Source organism: Seriola aureovittata, chromosome 19, assembly GCF_021018895.1.
Source record: "Seriola aureovittata isolate HTS-2021-v1 ecotype China chromosome 19, ASM2101889v1, whole genome shotgun sequence".
Taxonomy (NCBI): domain Eukaryota; kingdom Metazoa; phylum Chordata; class Actinopteri; order Carangiformes; family Carangidae; genus Seriola; species Seriola aureovittata.
Window position 1 is genome coordinate 11,119,947 of NC_079382.1, and position 24,271 is coordinate 11,144,217.

The 24,271-nt window shown below is 39.9% G+C and overlaps 1 protein-coding gene across 1 annotated transcript; it reads left to right on the forward strand.

The window, feature by feature from the left end:
* The first annotated feature begins 101 nt into the window (after nucleotides 1–101).
* On the forward strand, nucleotides 102–23,675 carry fndc4a (fibronectin type III domain containing 4a). Its single transcript, XM_056363617.1, has 6 exons — nucleotides 102–1,052; nucleotides 8,684–8,799; nucleotides 10,357–10,561; nucleotides 18,090–18,179; nucleotides 20,348–20,481; nucleotides 22,628–23,675. The coding sequence occupies exons 1-6, from the start codon at nucleotides 977–979 to the stop codon at nucleotides 22,667–22,669; spliced, it is 663 nt and encodes a 220-aa protein (XP_056219592.1). The 5' UTR covers nucleotides 102–976; the 3' UTR covers nucleotides 22,670–23,675.
* Nucleotides 23,676–24,271: the final 596 nt, after the last annotated feature.

The following is a 24,271-nucleotide window of genomic DNA, read 5'->3' on the forward strand; positions in this document are numbered from 1 at the left end:
GCTGCTGCAGTGTATGCTTATTACACAGTATTTATCACCGACAGTTTAGTGAATGAAGTAGGGCAACAGAAGTGTACTACAATGTTTAACAGTCATCGCTAACGATCTCTCGCTCTCAAATCCCTCTGTCATTGAGCACAACAAAATGCATTCAGTCCCTGTTGCTTCCCGCACATGCCCAACAACCTCGTAACAACACTCCTCACCCTATTGCGGTAAATATTGGCTCCTGCCTTTTTTTTTTTTTCTACTGAAATATTAAAACAGTCGGAGATGCATGCTCCAGTGTGAGTGGTGGCTGCAGCCCAGGTAGGCGGTGTAGCTGCTCTCCTCTGATGACATGTGGATGATTAATCGTGCCATGCTGTGCGTGCACTTGAGCAGAAACCTGAGGGTCTCACAGGCTACCGGGACCGGGAGAGGACTGCAGGGTGACCAGTAAACACATTCAGGTCTGAGCCGGAAAGCAGCGAGCTGCGGAGCGAGACAGAGGACAGGCGGAGAAACTTAAGGCGCTGTCCATGGTGCTGAATCGCTGCCCGGCGGCGTCCCCTCAGTCTGTGGGGGGACAGACGACCCCGTGAGCGTCATCTTTTTTTTTCCACCGAACCTGGTCATACCTGGGCTCACCGACGATCCACGGTCCATGAGGATGATGGAAGTCTACCAGATGTGGTCGGACATCTCTCAGTCTGCGTGAGGACATGGATGAAGGACTTGTGGATTTAAACCTTAAATGAAGAATCCGTCTGGGCTTGACAAAATGTTTGTGAAGACACCATTTGTACCACACTTTCGCCGGTCATCTGTGTATTGAACTGACTAGCTCGGGCCCCGATTCAGCCAGTGACCGTTCAGTCATCCATCAAAGGAATTTCCAACATGATATAAAAATGAACTACAGTCATTTAATTGTCCTTCAAGCATAGGAGACCTGCGTTTTTAACCCAAGAAGAGCAACGATATCCACCGAGACATGGCTCGCCTGCTTGTTTTGGTCAACTCCGTGGTCCTGTTGCTTTTTGGCAGCGACATGTTCTTTGTAGGAGCGAGTGAGTATAAGTCAAATTCATTATTGTGCACTTTGGAGCCTTGTATAATGCGCCATTATTACAAAACGTGGATAAGTCAGTGTGTTTGTTAGTAATTCGTTCATACACATGAAACAAGACCTAAAATAGTTTTTAATGCTCAGCTCTACTTATTTATAATATAACTATATTTTGATCCTAATACGCAGCTCAGCCAGTAACACCTGTTCAACCAGATTTATATCATCATTATTCAGACATTTCTTTACTTTCTTTTAATCATTTACAAAAACAAGTCACAGTGTCTATTTTGAAATATCATTTCTGTATAAAATTTGAATTTAATAAGCCTACAAATAACGTTGGCAGTTTGCCCTAGTTGTGCATTTAATAAAAAAAAAAACATTTTAGCAGGTTTACACCAATAAAACCTGGCAATAATTTCCTATATAGACAGAATCTGCACCATAGCCATATTCAACCTTGTCCCATTGCGTCTGCTCACTTGGAAGCCACTTTTCTCTCAGTCTTGTTTGACTAAGGAAAGAGAAAGACCATCTAATATTTAGATCATAGAAATACTGAACAAAGCTCTACATGCAGTCATTTACTTCTCTAAATGAGTGTGTCACAGAAACACCAGTTGCAGAGCCAACATGTAAAAATGATCACTTGTGCTTGAACTGTACGGCCTCATTTACAACAGTGTGTACACACACAGTATTTTTATGTTTGAGTGCTTATAATTGCAAGCTTGGTTTCAGACTTTAGTGTTTATTCCTACCACAGAAATCTTCTCTTACTGCCTCTGTACGCATGCATCTACAGTATCTCTGTCTCTTTATCTAACTGTCTACCTCGATCACTTCCTCCCCCTTTCTCTCAAGGGAACTGAGTCCTACATGTGATAGCGCCTTGAGAGAATCAGATTGGCACTTCACTGTTTCTGTGTGTGTCATGTGCTGTCTGCCCGAGAGAAAGATTCAGAGCTTTTGTCATGTTCGGCACTGACATGTGAGACTCAAGGAGCATCTGTGATCTCAGTGGAGTTCTGCATTGGGGTTGTTGTCAAGAGCAGGAAAAGCTACTATTAAAATAATAAACATGGCACTCATAAATATACATATAATGTGGCTGGTGCAATGAGCTTCAAAGTAAATGAAAATATATGGGGAATTCATTATTGTCAGTCCCTATGCCTGCCTGCAATGAGACTGTGGGATTCACAGTGACGTGTCAGTCAGGTCTAAATTAATTGTAAGTCTCTTTGGGTCATGATGAGGTTTGTCCATAAAACCGTCAAGTAGAATGAAGCAAGAAGCAGCACAATTTCCCTGAAGTCTCTCTTAGGTAACACCACTTCTGAAATTTAGTTAAATGATTTAAAAGCCGCCCAAAATTATGTAATGATGGTGAAAGTATCATATAATAAAGTCAATTTTTGTTTCATCTCACCTACGGAAATTTGTTCTCACTCATCCATTAAGCCCCGCTTTTCAGCATGAGTCATGATTACACAAAAAAAAAAAACTACATGGCACAGGTCTTTAAATTTGGATTGATGAATTCATATTCATAAAAATCACACCGGCATTAACTAACATTTGGAGCAGATGTTCACGTGTTAAATTAACATTGAGCTTCTGATGTTTGAATGTCATTGAGCAAAATGCCAGAGTAAACCAAGACTGAGACGAATGGCGCAAACCCACACAAGATGTTTGAGTTTCCTCATTTTCTAGCTCCAATCTGACAAGAAATACTTGAATGTGAGTAACCGTATTTACATTTCCATGGTCTGAAAACAAGCATGCGAGAAAATGAATCCCACATGAGGCCGAACCGGAGCTTCAGACACTGAACAAATGCAAATTAGAAGTTATTGGATTTATTTGGATGGCCTGGCTCATATCATTCGTCAAATTGGCAATCTGCTGTTCATAATTCTGGTGACACATTCTTGGCAAATAGACATTCGGTGTTGGAGCCAATGTTTGCTCCTGTTTCACCTGCTGTCACACGGCAGACATTTTTACAAATACACAGAAATAAAATAGACTACAATGTGTGAAAAATAACTGGATTTCATTCAGCCCTAGCTTTTATATTGGTGTTATGAGTGCCACACTCTAGATCACGCTCGTTGGCAGAACCCACTGCAGCCAATAAATTGAATGCCACAAACTCCTGATACCTGATCGTAAACAAATCCACTCCTGCGTGTCGCTGCTTGCTAGCCTTTACAATTTTGTGATGATGAAGTAATGTTAGCCTGCAGCTGAAAAGCCTCAGGGTTTGGCCAGTGATTACATTAACCTTAGACTGGCACCTGGTCCCATCTGGTTCCACTGCTGCCTCACAGCCTCTGGGTCTGTGAGGAAGACAGAGTGTACCTAAAGCAGGGGGCAGTAAGTGGCACTTCTGAAAAGAGGCTCTGAAATGTACAGGAAAAAGGACTTAGCCACACCTGGCTGGACAAATCTCTCCATCTTATATTCCACAAAGGTACTTCATACTGCTGTTACTGCATTACACTGACAGATGCTAATGTGTTGGAGTACAAGGTTTAGGAAACGTGGTATATTTTGACATGTTAAAGAGAAGCGGGATCAAGGAATGGACTCAGAGATGAAACAAAAGAAAAAAGGTCTTCAGAGGTAATATGGGGGCAGACAGTGCTGCGGCTGAGATAAAAAAAAAAAAAAAAACCAGCACGACACTGCTTAAGAGCCCCACTAGCAGGTGATTTGCAACACCTGCGAGCAGCTGTGTGACAACCCCCTGCTGTGCGGAGGAGAACATTTAGACTTCCCTCCACAGAGTCTGAAACACATGCAGATGAAGCCGTTTGAAGATTGACTGGGCAAACACATCAAAATTCATGGCACCTGTTATGAGTTAGTGCCTTTATTTAGAAGATGTCAGTGAACATTATCGTTTCACAAGGCTTTATTAGTATTAGAGAAATATCACATTACATGCAGCCCTGTAAAACTGTCGCCGGCTTGGAGCTAACTGAGACTGAAATATGATCGATAACACAGGAGTGTAGAGACCATCACCTTGGTAAACCGCAGTGTTCTGCCTTTTAAATGTGTTTAAAGCAATAGGATTTATGCACCTTTGGAAGTTGAATTGTGTCCTTAGTGAACTGATCAATCATTTGAGGCGTTTATGTCCACTAAATAATGAGTTGAGCTCTCGTTCATGTCAGACTTGATGCTTGTAAAATCAAGCGGTAGCAGCTTCTCTTCTTTGTGTGGAACATTTACAGAGCGTAAAATGTCCATTTATCACATTCCAAACTGTAAATGAGCAGCTGAGCTTTTAAAACACCACGTTATAATTATCTCCTAAATGTTTTTATGTTGTTTTCCCAAAAGAGAGCATCGAGCAGAAATGGATTAAATGGCTGTATAAAATGTCAACACACCGCTACATATGAAATTTATCAATCGCACATTAATCTACAAAGGATTTCTGCCACCAACCAATTAGAATAGTCCACTGCCTCTGCTTTCACACTCGCTACACTTTCCTATGAGGGTGACTTAAATTAGAGGTGGCAATTTTATTTTCTCATGAGTGCGATCATTCAATAACCCAGGTGCAAGAAGCAAACACAGAAAGGCAGCTATATTACATTTCTCACTGACTACAAATTTCCACCTTAATTCTTTTCTCGGGGCAGAATCAGATTAAACACAGACGTTGGCTCCTGGAAACAGTAAAATGGAGATGACACGTCACCTGTCAAAGTGTGTCCCTGGTGAATCTGACAGGTGATGTAATCTCCAATTTTCTTCTCACGTCTCATTTTTCTGCCTCTGTTTACTTACTCAGCGTGTCATGGCTATCTAAGGTGGTCTGCGATTAAAAGCTGCTCAGGCAAATCTAAAAATTCATAGTTTGACCGTAAAGAATATTTCCAAACAATCTCCAATCTTATGCTGTGAACCAACCAATTGTGCGACACGAGCAAATATAGAGGTCAACATATAAGATACCACCTCTGTACCTCACCGTAACAAATTCAAACTGGGCTCCTTTCCACGTGGCTTGTCAGCCATTCAGAGATCCCAGCAGCACTTTCACTATCTCTCTGTGTGCACTCTGCGCAGATGGGGAGCAGCTAATGTGCTGGGCCTTGACTATATGCTATGATTCATCCTGGCAGTGCACCCACATCCCAAGAGGGTCATACCATTTGTTTGCACTGACACACTCCTCGGCCACTGTGACCTATTGTTGTTTGATTTCAGATCTTACATAATGCATTCTATGGAGTGGGGCTTATACTCGGGACATGTGGCCAATAACAAATATTGAAGTGATCACAAATGGCACTTATTATTACAGAAGGGGACATCAAACAAGCTTAGAGGGGAAATAATGGGAAGAGGATTGGACAGTTGGACGTCACATCAAATAAAAATATTTGCATTAGAAAGTCACTTAGCTACAGTTGAAATCTGTTGTCTGCTCTTGAGTCAACAGTGATTATATTTTGGAAACATCAAGACAGTTCTCTCTTATTTATCATAAGCTTCTAAAATAGCAAATGGATGAAAAACACGTCAGCTTTAGTTTGGCCGGCTTCATGTCATCTGATTCTCTATCTTATAAGGTCACCTCACCAAGATCGGTGAAAATATAGTTGCCCTTCTCAACCGCTGGCAATGGAAACATCATATACTGTAGGAAGAGGGCACTTATACATTAGTGATGATTCATGGCCCGCTTCAACTGAACCGTCACTTGCTCAATCACCGGTAAATGACTCGCAGACAATGCATCATAGTTACTGGCTGCTTTTTGGCCCGTGCGGGGCTGTCTATAACCCCCATTACCTAAAGGACAATGAGCTTTAAGAGAAACGAATGTGACCTGTATCAGATAAATGTTGCACGGGATCGTGATGAGCGTGCACCGCAGGACAAAAAGCTTGCGGCGATCAAGGCTTGATAGCGTTTGCTTGTTAACCAAAGAATCAGATTTATCCTTACAAAACAAATTATTGTTTTTTTCTTTGTTTTTTCTTGTTGAGTGTGTGTTTGGGATGATGCGGCTGCAAGAATCAAAGCTTCTCTGCAGCTTTTATAAATGCAAAGCTGAGGTCTAATGAAAAAAATTCAATTCTGGCATGTCAAAACCATGTGCGGCATCTGAGCAGCCATTTGTTAGGTATGCATTTGAAGTGTGAGTGATGTAAGTTTCATTTATAGATTATTGGATCATTAGCGTGATCATCAAATGTTCTTGACACAAAATTAGCAGTCGTTTAGACCCTGCCAAGGCACAAGGACGTGGGAACCATTATTGTAAATATATGTATGACTCATCCCCCCCCAATAGCTCTCCAAAGATCAAAGACAATTTATGCTATATGTGACTCACCCTCCTTCTTAACCTATGGTACTTCTATCTTAACACATTACAGCACCTGCTTCCATAAAGGAGCTTCTCATTAAATGGACCAAATGAGACACACGTCACCTCTTCACCTCTTGATTCCAGTGCTACCAGCAGCCGAGCCCCGTTTCTCTCCCCGCTCTCTCTACAGTTGGAACATTCATTTCCTCTCAAGCTCAGCATTAGTCTGGCCCCGTGTTCAGCTCGTTCACTCCCCCTACACAAACCAATCTCCAAGCGTGTCATGAGCCCGAGGAACCGAGCGTCATGCCTCTGTTTGACCTGTGGCTCATAGTGCCACGAGGACTCGAGACAGGGAGACTGATAGCCCCCATCTGACCTGAGGGTCTCTAGATCTGCCTCAATGTCACCTTTTTGTGCCGAACACCGAGGCCATCATTGATTGTCTCTGAGATAAAAACAGACAGAAGTGCAAGATGCGAAAGAGAGAGAGAGAGAGCGAGAGAGAGAGAGAGAGAGAGAGAGAGAGAGAGATAAAAGGGGAGACACGGTGAGATAAGAGGAGAGGGATGTGAGAGGGACTGAGCTCGGGAACGGCAAATCATTTGAAATGGCTCCCAATTTCATCATTTTGTCTTTCATCTTTCTCTCTCAAGTGCACTTTTGCAATGAAATATTGTCCTTGTGCAGCACATGCCTTTGGCTGTCGTCTCAGAACAACTGTATTATGGGTTATTACATCCATGCCCCATGAGTTAATAAAAGTGTTTGAAATACAAATTGACCGTACAACCGTCAATTAATACTGGCTTTGAGGTAAACCGCAAAAAGCTGTAACTAAAAATCTTACTTACTAGTAGGTAAAGAGCAGCTGTGGTTACAACCACAGTTCCTCTGTATACTGTACTGTCATGCTGTGTGTATTGTCTGCTTTTGTCATGATTTTTCACATATCTGACAGCACAGGATATTTCCACTCACTTGACCCTGTCCATGTTGCATCAGTTACCTTCTGTGACAACACACAAAGTCCATTAGACCTATATTAACAACAAAAGCCCTGTGGAGGGCCTCTAGGTCCCCATCTGCCCGGCCAATCCCATCTCACCTATCCATCTGACCCAGGCGATTGCTTGGAGAGTGTAAAGCCGTACAGGCCCCTCTATTAGATCTGTCACCCTCTGTTTCTCCTGCCTTTTGCTTCCCAGGCTTTTGTCCCCACTTGGCAATCAGCGCCTACACCAGCAACCAAATCATGATAGATGGCTGCAAAATAACAGTGCGAAGAGATGTAACCCCGTCCGAGGGGGGTGGACATGAAATGGACACAGTGGTTACTTTAAAAAAGGCCGGTCTGTCAGGGTGACGGAGGAGGTGGTTTGAAGGAAAAATGTGAAAAAAAAAAGTGACGCATACCTGTGATTTTTTTTTCACTAATTCTGTAGGGTCATAATGAAATGCAAGCAAGTGAGTTAAGTATATTCTCCCTGTTTGTTTAATATTGAGCAGTATTGAGTTTGGCAAAACTTTTTTTAATCAAAAATATCCAACATTAACTGGTACCAACTTTTCAATTGCCAGGACTTGCTGCTTTCCTTTGTGATATGTGATAATATATTGAATATCTTTGGGTTTTGATCTGTTCTGGTCAGACAAAATAAGCTAATTAAAGATGTTATCTTGGGCCCTTGGAAATTGAAAGGCATTTTGACATTTTTTTATATTCTATAGAATAAATAATTAATGGATGATTGAGAAAAGTATTTGACTGATGAATCTACTGAATAAACGTTCATTGCAGCTCCTCTCCAAACAAATCCAACATCCGCTTTGTGCTAATGCTACAAAACTACAGAACACAGCTAGCCTTTAAAAATTACACTGAGTCTGGATCACTTCTTGAGGCTTGAGTCGTCCCACAAGAAAAAAACTCCACAATACTCAGCGGCTATGACATCATACAATGTCATAGCAGTCTATCATAGGGCTGCTGCTCACTATTTCTAAGCCTTTTTTAGACACCATACCATGTTGACTCAACTTGGATTAGGGGGGATACAGATGTTCTCAGTGTTTTTCCACAACCCTTACCAAATGTACTTTGACATTACAAACAGTTAGAATCAGCTATACCCTCTTGATACAAACACCTGTGGTGAGTTAGTGCCAACGTAATGCTAGAGTCTTTCCCGGTGCGCTTTGGGCACAGATGGCATGCATAATTCGATATCTAGCGGATGGATTAACAGACCTCTCTGCTTCTGTTTCCTTTCCTCTAGACCGGCCACCAGCTCCTGTCAATGTGTCTGTCATGCACCTGCGGGCCGACTCGGCAACTGTATCCTGGGAGGTTCCAGAGGGAGACATAATAATTGGCTTCTCTATCTCACAACAGGCAAGTTCTAAACTTGTGATGTCAATCAGAGAGACCATGGAAAATTTGACAGAACAAGTACAAAAAAAAGAATATGGCACCAACTTTATTTTTAGCTATAGCCATTTGTGGTTTGGCACTGAGCCTTCATCGTGTCCTGTTGAAGTTATGTTGGCACGCCACACAGGCAGTGGGTACGAAGAAGAACAGCACCTGGAATCAGTTTTCTACTGTGTAACATTTCTTGATATCCTCTGGAATACATTGGTATAAAAAAGCGTATAGGAAACTGAAAAAATATTTTCTTGAAGATGAAACAATAATTCAATCTCTATATAAACAAAAAAAATTGTGTGCTCAGAAAATACTTCTCAGTTTGAATTGTGACTTGGTCCAACATACTGAGTAAGTAGTAGCACACATGCACAAGTAATAAGATGTGTTTATTTTCATTTGGATGCATATTCTTAGGAACTCCTAAAAGCTTTGCTCAGCATGGAGAAAAGCTGACTAAATCTTGCCTTCAAGTCTGGAGTTAGAATAAAACTTGGCATGGTCGATTTGTCAAGAGAAAACAAGGATGCAGCATGAATGCATATAAGTATGTGAAGCTGCCAAACTGCATTTTCCAAGATGAAAAGATTTCAAAGGCTTAAAATAGGAAAACCACTGAATGCTAACACTGAATGATGGAATGCCATATGCTGCTGTAATCGTGTTTATGCTTTATGCAACTCAAAACATTATGCAGCCATTTAACTTTTGCCATTGAGTCGGCGTGAGTGATGGGCTGTATACAACATGCAAATGTTTCTCCTCAGGGCTGTTCATCATGTTACGCATCTGAATTTGAACACGTTCGGTAATTGCAGTGAGTGTATATGGCTTCTTAATCACTACATTTTTCATTGTTTGCTGTGACTAACAAGCTTTTTTTTTTTTTTTTTTTTTAAATCAGATCCCTCAGTAAAGCAGGGCCATAAAAAACACATAAAATAACACCTGGCCCAAAGCCATTTCAAGTGCAGATGGGCTAGAGAGCACACTAAGAAACAGAGCAGTGCATGCGAGCAGGAGGAATCATTTTCACACAGCTCTGGGTCTCGACTGCTCCAATAACATTCTGAAAGGTCAAAGACAAACTCTGAGAGCTTGTGTCTGGAAGTACTTGGAGTCCAAATTAATCAGAATATTGACTCCACAGCTTTTCCATTTCCAGTCAAGACTCCATATGGTGAAAATAAAGTGCCAACTGTTAATATAATAAAGTACTCAGCATGTCTCTCTCCAGCACTTTGAATATTTTCTGGTTGGTCACCTCTGCCTCACATCGTCATGCCTCATATACAGTGATTGTTTTGAGTGTTTTTTATGACGTCTGAGGGTGATACATCATTGATACGGCATTGCCTTGTAAAGATGAAACTCAAAGTGATGCCACATGACTTTTGACAGAAGAGAGCTGGACACATTTGTGTTTGGTCACCTTGATCACCTCGTCAGCCACTGTATTGATAATTTTGTCTACTCAATAGATCAGTCCATTCTGTTGTTTTCTACCGCCCTTCCAATACCCAGAGGCAGGACGGACACATGCAGCGATTCATTCGGGAGGTCAACACCACCAGCCGCTCTTGTGTTCTTTGGGACCTGGAGGAGGAGACAGACTACATCATCCAGGTTCAGTCGATTGGCCTCTATGGGGAAAGCCAAGCCAGCAAGAAGGTCCATTTTCGCACCCTCAAGAAATCGGACCGCTTCCCCTCCAACAGCTCCAACCAAGGTATGCTGCTTGGAGACACACTGATAATTATCTATGGCAAAGTTCATTTGAAAAGATGTGTTTCAGGGACAACAACAGGTAGGTGCTTGTGTTCCCTCAAAAACATCTTTTCAGTGTCAGCATCAAATCCTTTAAAAACACCAAAAATAATAATAAGGTTTTGCAGGTATTTGGTCATAAACCAAGGTACACCGGTACTAGATGAAAAATCAGGACATCACCAAGATCATTCAGATTCATCCTCTTGCTACCAACAGTTGTTTTGAAATTACAGCCTGGACAAAACCAATAGGCCAACACTGCTAACATGGCTAAAGACAATGAAAAACAGCAAACATACAGGGCTGCACTGGGTGACATATCCCTTCACTAGCTGAAAATAGCCATTGTGGTCAAACTTATGAGGACCTTGCATGCTAAGTGATATCTGCCTGATATAGTTGTGTCAATAGAGGCAAAAATTGGTTTTGTTATATAATAATAATAATGATAATAACAAAAAATATATATAATTTAACTGCCTGGTATTGTATTAATTCAGAATCTCTCCTCAAGTCAATAAGATGCTATTAAGTTTGTCAAAATACAACACTCTTGAGGTCACAACAGGTCACTGCACTAGTATTTTCACGGTGCTGTTACATAACATCATAACATAACGCTTTGCTTTTAATTCTACATGATCTGCCTCATGCCTTTTTCCCAGGGCACAGACAGCAGCAACCCATTACTGACGCTTTCCCTTCTGTTGTGCTGAAGCCTCTTCTGGCTGTTGAATGCTTTTAAGCATCCTGACATCGAAAATGTGTTACAGTAAAGGCTAGTGCCCGCATAAGTGCAAGTAACCTGAAGCCTCCTCTCACAGCGTCTCTTGGGAGGTTGGGCGTGGGGATGGGGGGGTTTCTATGTGCTTCTGGCAGGTTTATTTTCTCCCAGACACCAATTCATTATTGACAGACTCTTCGAGCATGACTGCAGGGAAGCTCCTCTCGGAATTTATGCAACTCTATATCACTTCTGGTGCCTAATCAGGATTCTGACACACACTCTAAAACACTTCAGACTCAGTGTCTGGGTTCAGCTCATAGGCTGAAGGAAATATGAGGACCGTGACCAACAGAGAATAGGTTTAGTATAGCTCTGAGTTTCTTACAGCACAGATGAGGAAAGAGAGAGAAAAAGCTTATTTTTTTTTCTATTATAAGCAGTTGGGAAGAGCCTACATTTCAGAAGAAACTGAACTGCTAATCTTCTCTGCATTAGTTCAGCCATGATTATGGGATGAGCCAAATGCATTAACTATTAAAATAATGGTAGCTGGGGTTTGACATTGGTCTACAATCAAACAATTTTTCCTCTGGTATTTTATGGTCTGAATACAGGAAGTGCTGACGCAAGTGAATCGTGAATGTTTCTCTTAAGCTGACTCAGGTTGGGTACGATTAGTTAAGCTGGCAAGATCAGCCAAAGTGAAAGAAACTAATTCAAGCTCAAGTTCAACACAAGAACCTTGTGTGCTGTTCATTAAGCTAATACAGACAATGGCATTACACTCCTTTCCTGTCGCTCTACAATAAATACTCAGGAAATTATTTTCTGTGCTTATTTTTGAAGGTAAGAGCAACAGAGTTTAGAAAGCGTACCAACCATCAATATTGGAGCAAAGTGCTGAGCATGAAAAGACTTATGGCCGGGGCCTTACAAATTTTTCAAGAAAAGATTCACTACGCAACATTAATCAGGATTTGTGGTCCCTTGAGTCAGCCAAGTGGGTCAAAAAAACAGCCCATTCAGTGGATGAGCTTCGTTTGTGGGAGTTTGTTTTTGTAACTGGAGAGGCAATCAGTGTCAGCGTCCCATAAATCTAACATCAGCACTGCTGACTCCTCATGCCCCATTTTCACAATCCAATCACATCAAATTTCTTTATTTAACTATTGTCAACTTATTATTCAACTTCTCTTCTCATGTGTGGCTCTGTGTCATTGTACATTTTCACTCTGATATTGTCAGTAAATTTATTGTGGACTGAGCTCTGTTCATACACGACCCACACAATGCACACTGAGAAAAATCCACACATAACAGCTGCGATTAACACGCCTTTAATAGATAGCCTGTTGCACTGTTACTTCTATTTATTAAACCAATTGGAGATAAGGACCCTATTGAATGACTCCAAAGACAAACACAGTGACCAAATTTACTCTTCTTACGTGATGGGAAATTCAACCACAGGTGCAATCCATAAAACTAAAAGTTAACAAGCTGCCTTAGTATCCAAGTAAACTACAACATCAGCAAGATAAAACAAATAGTACTTCAGAGATACTTCCTGAGGATACATATCCTAAAAACGAAAGGTACACCTACATTATTCAAAGTAATAGTTACGTGTATCCAAACTGTTTACAAGCTGACTCAGAGTGAATCTAGTGAATCTAGCAAGAGGGAGCAAGAAAAACATTTTTATACATTAAATGTTTGTCATTTGATCCATGTATTTCAGTCATGTGTGAACTAATGAACTCCGAGAGCATACCAAGATGTTAGCGAATGCAATGTTATGGCAATCGCGGTTTGCTAGCTTATGTGGCTAGCTTATGTGTGGTTTGCTAGCTTATGTGGCTATGGGCAATGTCAGCTACAATTTAGATTATTTACCTGTCCAAAAATGAAAAACTGAAGCTCCTTCCACCAATTACAATGCTGTACTGCAGTTTGAAAGGGTTTTAACAAACAAAAGAAAGAAAGAAAAAGAAACCAACCAACGCCTGACAGCTAGCCCAATCTTTGCACTCTGGGAATTGTAAACAAGTGCTAACCTTCCTGTTTAGCATATCTATGTCATCAAGGAGTTAGGCCTACTGTAATTACCATTGTGAGATTTGTAGCATAGCATTCACTCAACATTCAAGTCATCAGTATGACTAACCAATATAATTATCAGAGCTTTTCCGAAAGCACCCATCGACCTGACAGAATACTTTGAATAGGCCAATAAATACAGACGCCTCATGTCAGCATAAGTCCATTGTTGCAGATAAATAAAACCTAATTTAAGAAATAGGCCTATGCATTGTCAATGCACGGGAATTCTGGCCTTCACAAACAAACTCTGCAATCATACAACCATCATAACATGCAGGCTCACAGGCTGTAGACATGAGATAATATCCATTATTGCTTCAATGGCAGTCATTGAGATAACGGGCAGAGACAGGCAGTGTGCAATATAACAGTTATTTTTTGTGCCATATACCTAATTCCACTGCTTTGCAGAGATGCGAAGTGACTAATTTTCACCAAGTGTTCACCCATATTTTAAGACCAGAATTAGGTCGCTGGTTGTGATGATGTAGTGATGATGGCCTATAATTAGATTATATAGTTTCCTGGTTCAGGCTTGAGTCTTCTTAATATTACAATATAAATGAACCCATTAAAGACCTGTAGGGACAAATTATTGCCATGAGGGAGCAAGAAAATGTTAAGTTAAAAAGATAACAGACATGATAATCCTTTAGTGGGCTCCAAGGTCATCAACATTTGGCCACAATATTTATTCCCATAATCTAAATTTCTGTTCTGTCTTTTAGCAAACTTTTGCCCACTTGGAAAGGATGTTTACAATGCTTCCTCCTGCAAATAACAACATACATCCTTTATTAACCTTAATGTGCATTAATTTGATGTGAATTTTTTTCTGTGGTTCTTGCTGCTTGCTGCCATTGTCCCTTAAAAAGACTTTCTGATCTAGCTGGCAGCAGCATCACAGAGCCATTTCAGAAATCCTTTGTCACAGCCAAGTGCCTCCTATTGAAACTAAATTGATTTGCAGCATATACCAGACATTCCTAAGAGCCAGGGCCATGATACCCATAAATCTATAATGCTTTTATTTTTTTCCTCAATGCAATTCTCTTTGATAATGTGATTACATATTAGTGCATATGCCACTTAATGTATACTTGGCCTGGCCAAATTCAGAATCCATTTACTTCATATAAAGCATTTCCTGGCAAGATATGCGCCATGTGTTGCTGGAGAATTTGAATTTAAATAGGCTTCTGTGGATTTTTTTTCCAGGATCAATAGGTCTTTCCAAAGTCTGTTTCATTCCATTAGTTCCATGGGAAGCTTTTAATCAGAGAATTTATGTATGTGCTTTGCCTGCCCTTCAAGAGTGAAGTATGTTGTGCTGTGGCTCTGGCTTTCAGACAAAACTTGCACATTGTACTTGTATGTTGGCACAGGTCATTGATATTCAAGCAGTTTCTACTGTATGTTTGCAAATTTGCGAAACGAACACAAGAATTCAAAGAGAATGAACTGACTTATTGAAATACAGGGATTTACAGTGAAAGATTTAAGATCTATGATAAAGGGGGGTAAATGAACGTGTTGCCTTTGTTAGCATGAACAGTAATGCCACAGTTAAAAAATACTCAAATATGTTATACAAATAATTCCCCAACCAACCACATGACCCTGATGAAAATGTTACCTGCTGCCACCAAGCTGTCAAACTGCTTCACACAGGAGAGCAAAATAAGAACATTTTCAAAGGATGGATGCCTTGAGCAGTCAAACCTAACTAGGTAGGTGGTCCCCTTAGACACAATTACTGTGTGATACTTCAAAGACATGCCAAGCTGTCTTTGCTGAGTCAGAAGTTACATCTACAGTAGGCTCCCATTACCAGCACTGAGACAAAGGTGTGCTGCACACTGTTATCTCCCTACTACGTATTCTTTTAAGGTTAACAGATGCATCATTTTACCTCCATATTTAGTTAATGGTTTATAGAGATATAAGTTTTCAGCACAATGATTTACCAACAGTAGGCAAGTGGTGATATTAGAACTGTTCCTGTTCCTTTACTCACCAAGAGCTGTACAAACTCTGGTGCAAAAGTGGCAGCCACAGCTTAAAGGTCTTTGTGTAAAATGAAGAACTGACTCATCAAACTTAGAAAAATGTAAATTAAAATAAATTTGACTGTAACGTTTGTCAGTGTGACTGATTCGAGAAGTTAATCTCTTAAATCTATTAAATTCATTTAGTCAGCATTAGTGAACTTAATTCAGTTGGTTCTATGCTTTCTTTGAGCTAATTATTCAAATATAGTTTAATTAACTCACATTTGTAAGCTGGCAGTAAAACTTTCAGTGTAATGAATTGTTTCAAGGAAACATAATGCAAGAATAAACCAGCTGTTGCATGTGAGACCAGTATAGCACAGCCCAGGTGTGTTGCTACATGGTTTCCTGACACAGTTCACAGCCGCACACAACATCAAGGGATTTAGAGTGAGTCGAAGGAAGGTCGACTAATAATCTCAACACAAACTCTTTGGTGTATTGGAGCGACTGTGTGATTCTCTAGCAAAGAATCACACAGCATATTTGAGTGTGGTGCCAACATGAAATATGTATGAAACAGCAGCAGGACATGTTATTCAGGTCATCTGGAAATTGTGTTAACTCACTCTGTGGTTTGAAACCTGCTGCATCAAATATGCACGTATACACACTGTGTATCAGCATTTTACACAATATGCTTGTACCACAGCACTTTTTCAAGTTAAGTGAGATCATTAGGTGGACTGGAAAACTGTAAACAAGAACAAGATGTTCAGTTGGCAAGTCCTGCAGAATCTACAAGCCTCACAGATTACATCCATTACCGAAACTGCCTTTGATGTGCTGTCATCATCCCAACACTTCTACCAGTAGTTTCTATAGGCTTGGACCCAGCTCTGTTTTCAGAAATAACATGTAAGGGTATAAATCCAGTCTTCCAGTCTTTAGATTTTGACTTGCTGAGAAAATCAAAATGAATTGAACTATTTTTTATTATGTTTGATTATTGGGCTGGTTGGGTTCAGACAGATGGAGGAGATGTGGGTGTAATAAACTGGAGAACAACTCACAGTCATGCTTAGCACTGACCTGAGTCTTGAAATGGCATTTAAGAGTAATGTGCAGTCTGATATCGACTCTGTAGAGCTCACCCTACCATGGGAAGATACAGAAGATGATGTAGGTGAATTGTAGATGAGGCTCTTAAAGGACTGGCTGAAATTTTTTCAAGTGTACTGTATCTTGATACAACACTAAGAGAACATGCCACGTGTAGGTTAAAAGAGTTATTTGGGACTATTCATATCTTGCACCATATTGTAACTGCACTGTAATTTTCATTGTGCTGCATGTTGTATCTGTTTCATTCTATTAAAGTTGATTTTTATTGTCTATTTTATTTTACTCTTTTAAATCCTGTTTAAATGTGTCTTCCTCTCCATACTGGCCATGAAGCGATATGCTAACCATATGCTAATGTGGAACAGCCTGAGTTAGCCAAATCAAGTGGATGTCATGATTTTAGCAGTTGTGCGTAGGTTTATTGCTGATGTTTTGCCCTGTCAACAAACATACGTGCTACTATCACGAAGTATCCCTCTACTGTGAACTATAACTTTGTTAGCCGCTAAGTTGTACTGGAAGTAGATCCCACACTGTTAGGTAGGTAGGTTTAGGTTTAGATCAGGTTCAGTCAGACTTAAACACATGTTGTATGTATGTAAGTATGTTTCGAAACTCGTGCTGCTGACCCTTATATACATTTTTTGTGTGTTTCCCGGCTCTCTACAACAGTGGTGGTTCGTGCCATGTTAACGTTAACCATAGTCAGAATGGCTACAATAATGAAAATAAGCAAAGCGACACATTTTTCCTTTAATACATAAAGATATCTACGGTGGTCAACATAGTTTCCTCCACTGATCTTTTTTACTAACTTCCAAGTTGAGATTACAAGTAGCGCCCACCATGTTACAAAAGTCTTAGCATCAAGCACTTCTCTTTGATTCGAGGTCCTTTTAAACTACCAAATTTGTGTACATGTACCCGTTCCCTATCTCCACTCACATGCCCATCCATGCTACTACCAAGACTACAAAACATGGCAATACAACTAACCCCACTCTATAATTGCTATCATGTGAAGAGAGCTGACAGTCTGGCATTCGGGGCCACTTTCTTGACAACTTGATTCACTAAATGAGGCAATTGGGAAGAGTGGTGCGCTGGAAGAGTTCCATCCATGCGGGTTAAGAGATAGTTTGGAGAGTGGAAATAGGCCCATAGTCAATCCACTTAGAGGAGGATTAATGCTACGAGAGATTGATATGTGGTAATGCCTACCACTGACTATTACAGTTTTTGTTAAATGGCGTAACAGTCATGAGATAAACATAGTGTCAATTCTTAGTTTCAAAATCCAGTGAAATAGCTCTGGAAACAGCATTTTTAACCTTTGTGAGGGTTAAAATGTTCAGCTCATACTGAGACACATGGGTGTTATATTAACTCTATAATCATGTTTGAGGCCTTTATTTGTGATGTCGTTCTGTTGATGTGCATTTAAATATTTGAATTACAAGTTATACAAGTTATTTGTATTCAGTATTTAGTGTTCAGAAGTTTGAATTTACTGCCAATGCCCTATATTTCCTCTCTCCTAGATGACCCAACTGTGCAAGGCCTGGATAAGTCACGGCATCTACAAACAGGAGAGATGATCATCATTGTGGTGGTCTTGGTCATGTGGGCTGGTAAGTTTTTAGAATGTGTATTGGTTATTATCAATTTGGTGAATACAGGAATCAATTCAGTATTCGCTTCACAATTCACTAAATCAGAAAAAAACACTTTAAAGGCCCTGAAAACCTATTTTCTCAATCAGCTTTTTAAAGTGAGCACTGAATGTCCTACTTGAAGATAACATTTTCTGCCAAAAAATTCAACAGTAATTTCTGTATTTGTGTTTTTTGTGAATATTTAATCTTCTAGACAAATACTTAAGTCTACATGTTCATGTGACTAGATTTCATTCAATATCAGTGTTTTTAATATTACCACACTGATAGAATAATTGTCATGTCATCAAAATGTCATCAGTACTCAGCTTAAGCACCTGATTAATGTTTGATCTGCAACTATGAGTTCCTAGTCCTTCAGGGCGACACAGTAACACGTATCTTTGATCTTTTAGTAGTTATTACTTAAACTGTATAGTCAATAAAGTCTAATATCGATAAATCCAATGCCAAGCATCAGATGTTATTGAGAGGCTGTTGTCAATAGTGAAATAGTGAAATTAAAATCCTGCTTAATAAGCAAAAAGATAACTGGACTGGAACTGCAACGTGTTAACAATTATTGTCAGCCTCAATGATGAAGACTAATGGCCCAAACCTGACAGAGGTTTCACTCTGTACATTATCTTGTAGCTATGCATCAGTACATTGACACACCCATCAATAAACCACTAATCAATGGACACTCATCCAGAACAATTATAGTCCAAAAACCTGTGAAACACGCAGAAACAAATCTGACAACTCTGAACATCTCGTCCCCTTGAAGGCTGTTTCACAACAGCAATGTCAAACCAACATCACGCTGTTCTGAGCATCCTCTGTATCTAAGCTCTTCATCCGAGAATGAGCTTCTCCTCCTCTGAGGAAGTGTGCTGATTAATGAAGTGTTGAGGCACAATGAGAAGTGGCATAACTGACAGGCAGCCAGGAGCAGGATTTCCCACCCCTGAGCCCCTGAGTGAGATATTAAATAATACTAATGAGAGAAACCAAAGTAATGCAGAGGCAGTGAAGAGTGGGAGTGAAAGTATGAAAATAATGTGTTTTTTTTCATAACCCACTGCTCATTTGCAGCCACTCAAGTTTAAATTTAGCTTTACCTTATTTCCTGCATTTTAACAGGCATTCATAATCCGTTAGATATAGTTGGTTTATTTCTGTATTCAATCGCTTATTTGTTCTTTTCTGTTCTGATTTCTATACCCTTTCGTCTTTCATCTTTTATCCTTATCTGTTACTTTCCGTTGCTTAGTCTCGGTCTGGAAAAGTGAATTGAATTATAGAGTAATTAGGTAATTGCTATAACATGATGCAATCTCATCTCTATATTAAGCCACATCTCTGTATCGTAAGTGGCTGTTGGTTAAAAAAAGTGCTCAAAATGTAGCGAAGACTTTAAAAGACATGAGTATGGTTTGCAGAGCTGTCCAATTTGTGCTGATATCCTGGAGGAAAGTGTCAGTTTAATTTGTTCGCACTTTAATACGACATCACAACAAACTGTTTAAACGCAGACAAATCACTTTACAATTACACAAATACTGCTGTAATTTTACCGTGATACATATGAGTGCAAATGTGGACCTGGCTTCCATTAGCATCTCTCGGTTACACTGCAAATGACATATAGCTGCAATATTGCAGAGTGCTTACATGATGCATTAAAAATCATTTGTAAATTAAATGAATCACGTCTATGCTTCTGAGTATTTCTCACAGCTCCCTAGCTCTCATTAGAACTGTATATCAGTTCCTGAATATTTAATGATAGCGTTCTCATAGAAATTCATAACCTCAGCGAAGCAAGGAAGCTTATTGTGAGCATACGGTGCGCATTCAAACTTGGAGGCTGAACTGCATCTGGTAGACTGCAAAAATGCAACAAAGTAAACTCCAGGGAGAATTACTGTCTTCTGAACTTTCAGATAAGGGCTCTGCCATCGCTCTCCCTTGGGAGCAGAATTCCATTATCCACATGGCCTTTCAACGTGCTCAGCTAGAAGAAGTGGTGACATGTCTGTGAGTGACAGATGCCGCCTCATGACTGAATTCCTATCCTCCTTTCTGTGTGTGTGTGTGTGTGTGTGCTGCACGTGTGTCCGTCTCTCACCTCCTGGCAGCTGTTATTGCCCTGTTCTGCCGGCAGTATGACATCATCAAGGACAACGACTCCAGCAACAATAAGGAGAAGGCCAAGCCGTCGTCTGAGAGGAGCACGCCAGAGCATCACAGCGGAGGACTGCTGAGGAGCAAGGTGAGTGAAAACGACACAGAGCAGAGTCTCTCTATACAGACAGCAGTTCTGCTACCGCCTGTAGATGTGTTTAAGGTGTCTCATGTGTTGAAGGATGTGCACAGCGAAGTACTGATGATGTCTGGCTCTCAGCTCTACAGTTTACTGTGCTGGTTTTTAAACACGCTTTGCAGCAGAATCAATTTCCTCCACTGAATAATAGCATTAATGTAACCTCATCTATGTGCTCAGCCCCCTCATGCTGCCATGAAGTGTCCACCTCTTTGGCACTTCATAACTGCAAACTTGCTTATGCTGGATATTAACCTTATTACTGTGGTTCTGAAAATTCTGGTACATCTGAGAGATGACGCTTGATCAGTGATGCAAATATTGCCCAGTAAATGCTCGGTGACATTCTGAGGATGTCTGATATATGCTGCAAATCAATTTTGTTTCAACGGGATTCACTCCGCTGCATGATGCTGCTGCCAGCTAGATTAAAAAAAGCCTTTTAAGGAATAATGGTCAGTATGTTGCATTGCCCTCACGCCTAGGTCGACATATACCTCTCCTGACTCAGGATGAACCTCGCAGTACCTGCTCTCCAGTGCTTTACTCCTCCACAAACTCTCCAATAAAAACAGATTAACAGCAAGCAGCCATCCCCATGATTAAAATGCAAAACATAAATGGACATTAATTTGATTAGCAAATAGAGCTTGCATGTGGAGGCAAAAAAGAGAGAATGCTTATTTCTGTTTAATTCGAAAATATTTTGTCAAACCAAGGGAAATAGATGTTTATTCTTATTACTGGTAAATAAAACATTAGAAATAAAAAAAAATAAAAGCTTGATTTTTAATTTGTTTAAATGTTTTTGGAATCATTCACAGTAACATAAATCTACTCTAAACCATGCTATGTATAAACACCTGCCACTCCGGTACATAACTTGTACACAAAACTGTTTACTCATTATATTTAATGCTTGCATTCATCTTTACATAGACAGGACTGTTGCTGGAAGACATCTTGACCATATAGCTTAGTTGTTAAGCTTCGCTGTCAAAAATACCTTAAATATAGATGATTACAAAATACATAAAAGCAGCACATTTGTCACAGAAAACACAGTGGGACATAACTGCTGCATTGTAAGAATACAGAGTTTGGTTTTAAGGTTGAAACCCTGGGCAGATCAGTGGCCAGTGAAAGAACCGAGAAGTCCCTGCAGTGAAAAATGTCAAATCTAGTAAAATCGAAGGAGCTTTGAGCGTGTTAGACCTTCCTTTTAAAAAGTGCCAGAGAGCAGCAGACAGATATACGCATGACCGATCGATAATCGAGGTCTTTTGCGTTGTGAGCGTTGACCTCTGTCTCAGATTTAACGTAGCAACATATTGAGTTCTCTCTTTTAAATTAGCTGATGGCCAGCCGTTGTAAGATTTTTCACCGCACTGGCTTATCTCTTGTTCCAGTCCTCATTAGGTGGTCAGATGGTGATGTAAGGTTTCTGTCAGCGACATTAAGATGAGGACTCTCCCTCAGTCAATACTGTAGGTGTCTATAGCTGACAGAACGACCACATGCTCACCATCTGAACGCTGAAGATGAGTGGATGTGTGGAGACAGGGCCACATTTTTGTCAATTTCAATACAAAATTGAATGAAAAGCTAAAAAGCTGAAAGGCTTGGGAAAATAATGTACTATACAGTAACTGGGAAATAAACGCTTGAAAAATCTCTCAATTGACATCTACTCTGAATCTGATAAATTTGTAAATTAGAACTTTTTGAATTCTACTAATTTCATGTACAAACAGTCCGTTGGGAATTGGGTCAATCCAATTGGGAAAAAAAGATTGTTAATTTTGATGTTGATTTGGAGAATTAGTCACTTGAGATCAGTATTAGCTTGCAGCATATTAACCAAAATAAGAACAACATACTGTACAATAAACGCTACAATATATACACCTCTTTATTTGTGTTTTTCCATACTAAAATCTCGCAGTGGTTGAAGTCTTCCAGCATTTAAATACTACTACCTGGGTTCATATCGGCAAGAGGCAGAGCATTTGTCTCCTATGATCAAAGTATTTCTTTAGCATTCAAGAAAAACTAAAACAGCAGTGGTGATTTTTCTTTTTCTTGTCTGTTGCAGTTTCATCCCTCTGTGCCGTCTATCAACATCATTGAAGTCTGAGACGAAGGAACGCCAGATTAAATTCCTCTCTCTTCTACCATCAATGCATTTTCAACCTTTCTCACTGATGCGTGAAAAAAAAAAAAAAAGCGAAAAACACAAAGTTTCTGTGACTCATCATTAGTGAATAAGGTTGGCCAAGACTGTCTTACAAAAGAGACACGTGCATGCACAAAGTATTTGTAGGAAAACACAACACTGAACTACAGATACACACTCTGAACCCCACCCAGCAAACCCTATACAAACCTACACAACCCTGCACACAGACACACACCGTACAGTAGCTAGCAGAAACCTACAGTACATGAATGAATGTTAACCCATGGTGCAGTTAACATTGATGTCGTTGCCAGGTGCTTGGTATGTTATTGCAATACAAAACACACAATACAACTTAATCATCTCTGGGAGGCCTGTCTTCATGGCTTTAAACACGCAGTGTATTTTTGATATTGGCATGTGCAATGAGATCCGTGTCACCACACACAACTCCACTCTATATAAATCATCAATCAAAACATCTTTCCATTGCATATAGTATTAATATACTGCCTGATCACACATGTATATTATTGCCTCACTGCTGTGGCCAGATTTTTAATAACGAGAGAAATTAAACACATGCATCAGAAACTCATTTGTAAGAACTACAACCACTTCCTTTCTTTAGTTTTTCCTATTATTTAAATTAAAATAACATTTTCTGGATTACATTGTATTTTTTCATATTTCATACATAAACACGTGTACATATTTCATTCATTTAATAAATGAAGTTGCATGCAGGTCATTTGCCTGTAGAATAGCATTTGATGTGCGATCTAAGTTAGATGCCAAAAATGTACAAATAAACATCATTGCTGTACTGTGAAGCTGTTAATGTTTTCTTCTATTTTACCTGCTTGTAGAGCAGAACACCGGTCTTTCATTTTACATCTTGTACATTTCCTGACAATTGTATAACCTGAAGTGTAAAATAAACCTTCTTTTAAATGTCCCATTACGAAGTTGCAGCTAATGTAATGGAGTTCCTCTCATTGAGACACATAAATCATCTCCATTGTGCACGTCATGCACATCAGACTGCTCATCGAGTTTTACAAAGGTGCATTTTGTACACTAAGTGGAGGCCAAGACTTATAGCAGGAAACTGCACGCCATGCACAAAGCGATTGCCAAGTCGCATCATAAAAAGCATAATGCAGGAAGTCATTTCCTAGTGCTACAAATTAATTAGGAAAAAATATTTGGCAGTTAAAATCATTGTAAACTCACTTCCATCATTCTGATGTAAAAAAGCTTCCACCATGTTACTCAAAACATATTTTGTGCACGTGACACGAAAGATTTATCTGATGAATTTATGGCAACAATAAAAGCGCCATATATTTTTACGAAATGTCCCCAACCGCTACCCTTTTTAGTGCATTTGTGCAACTTCTTCAGAACTCAACTTTTAATATATGTCCACATTACGATATGAGGATCCTGAGTTCAGGTTCGTACTCTAGCATAAATCCTGTTTCCTGAGCCATAGACCACAGGGGAAACCTGATACAACTGGGATTGTGATTTGATGTAAGGGATCACTGGCAGGGA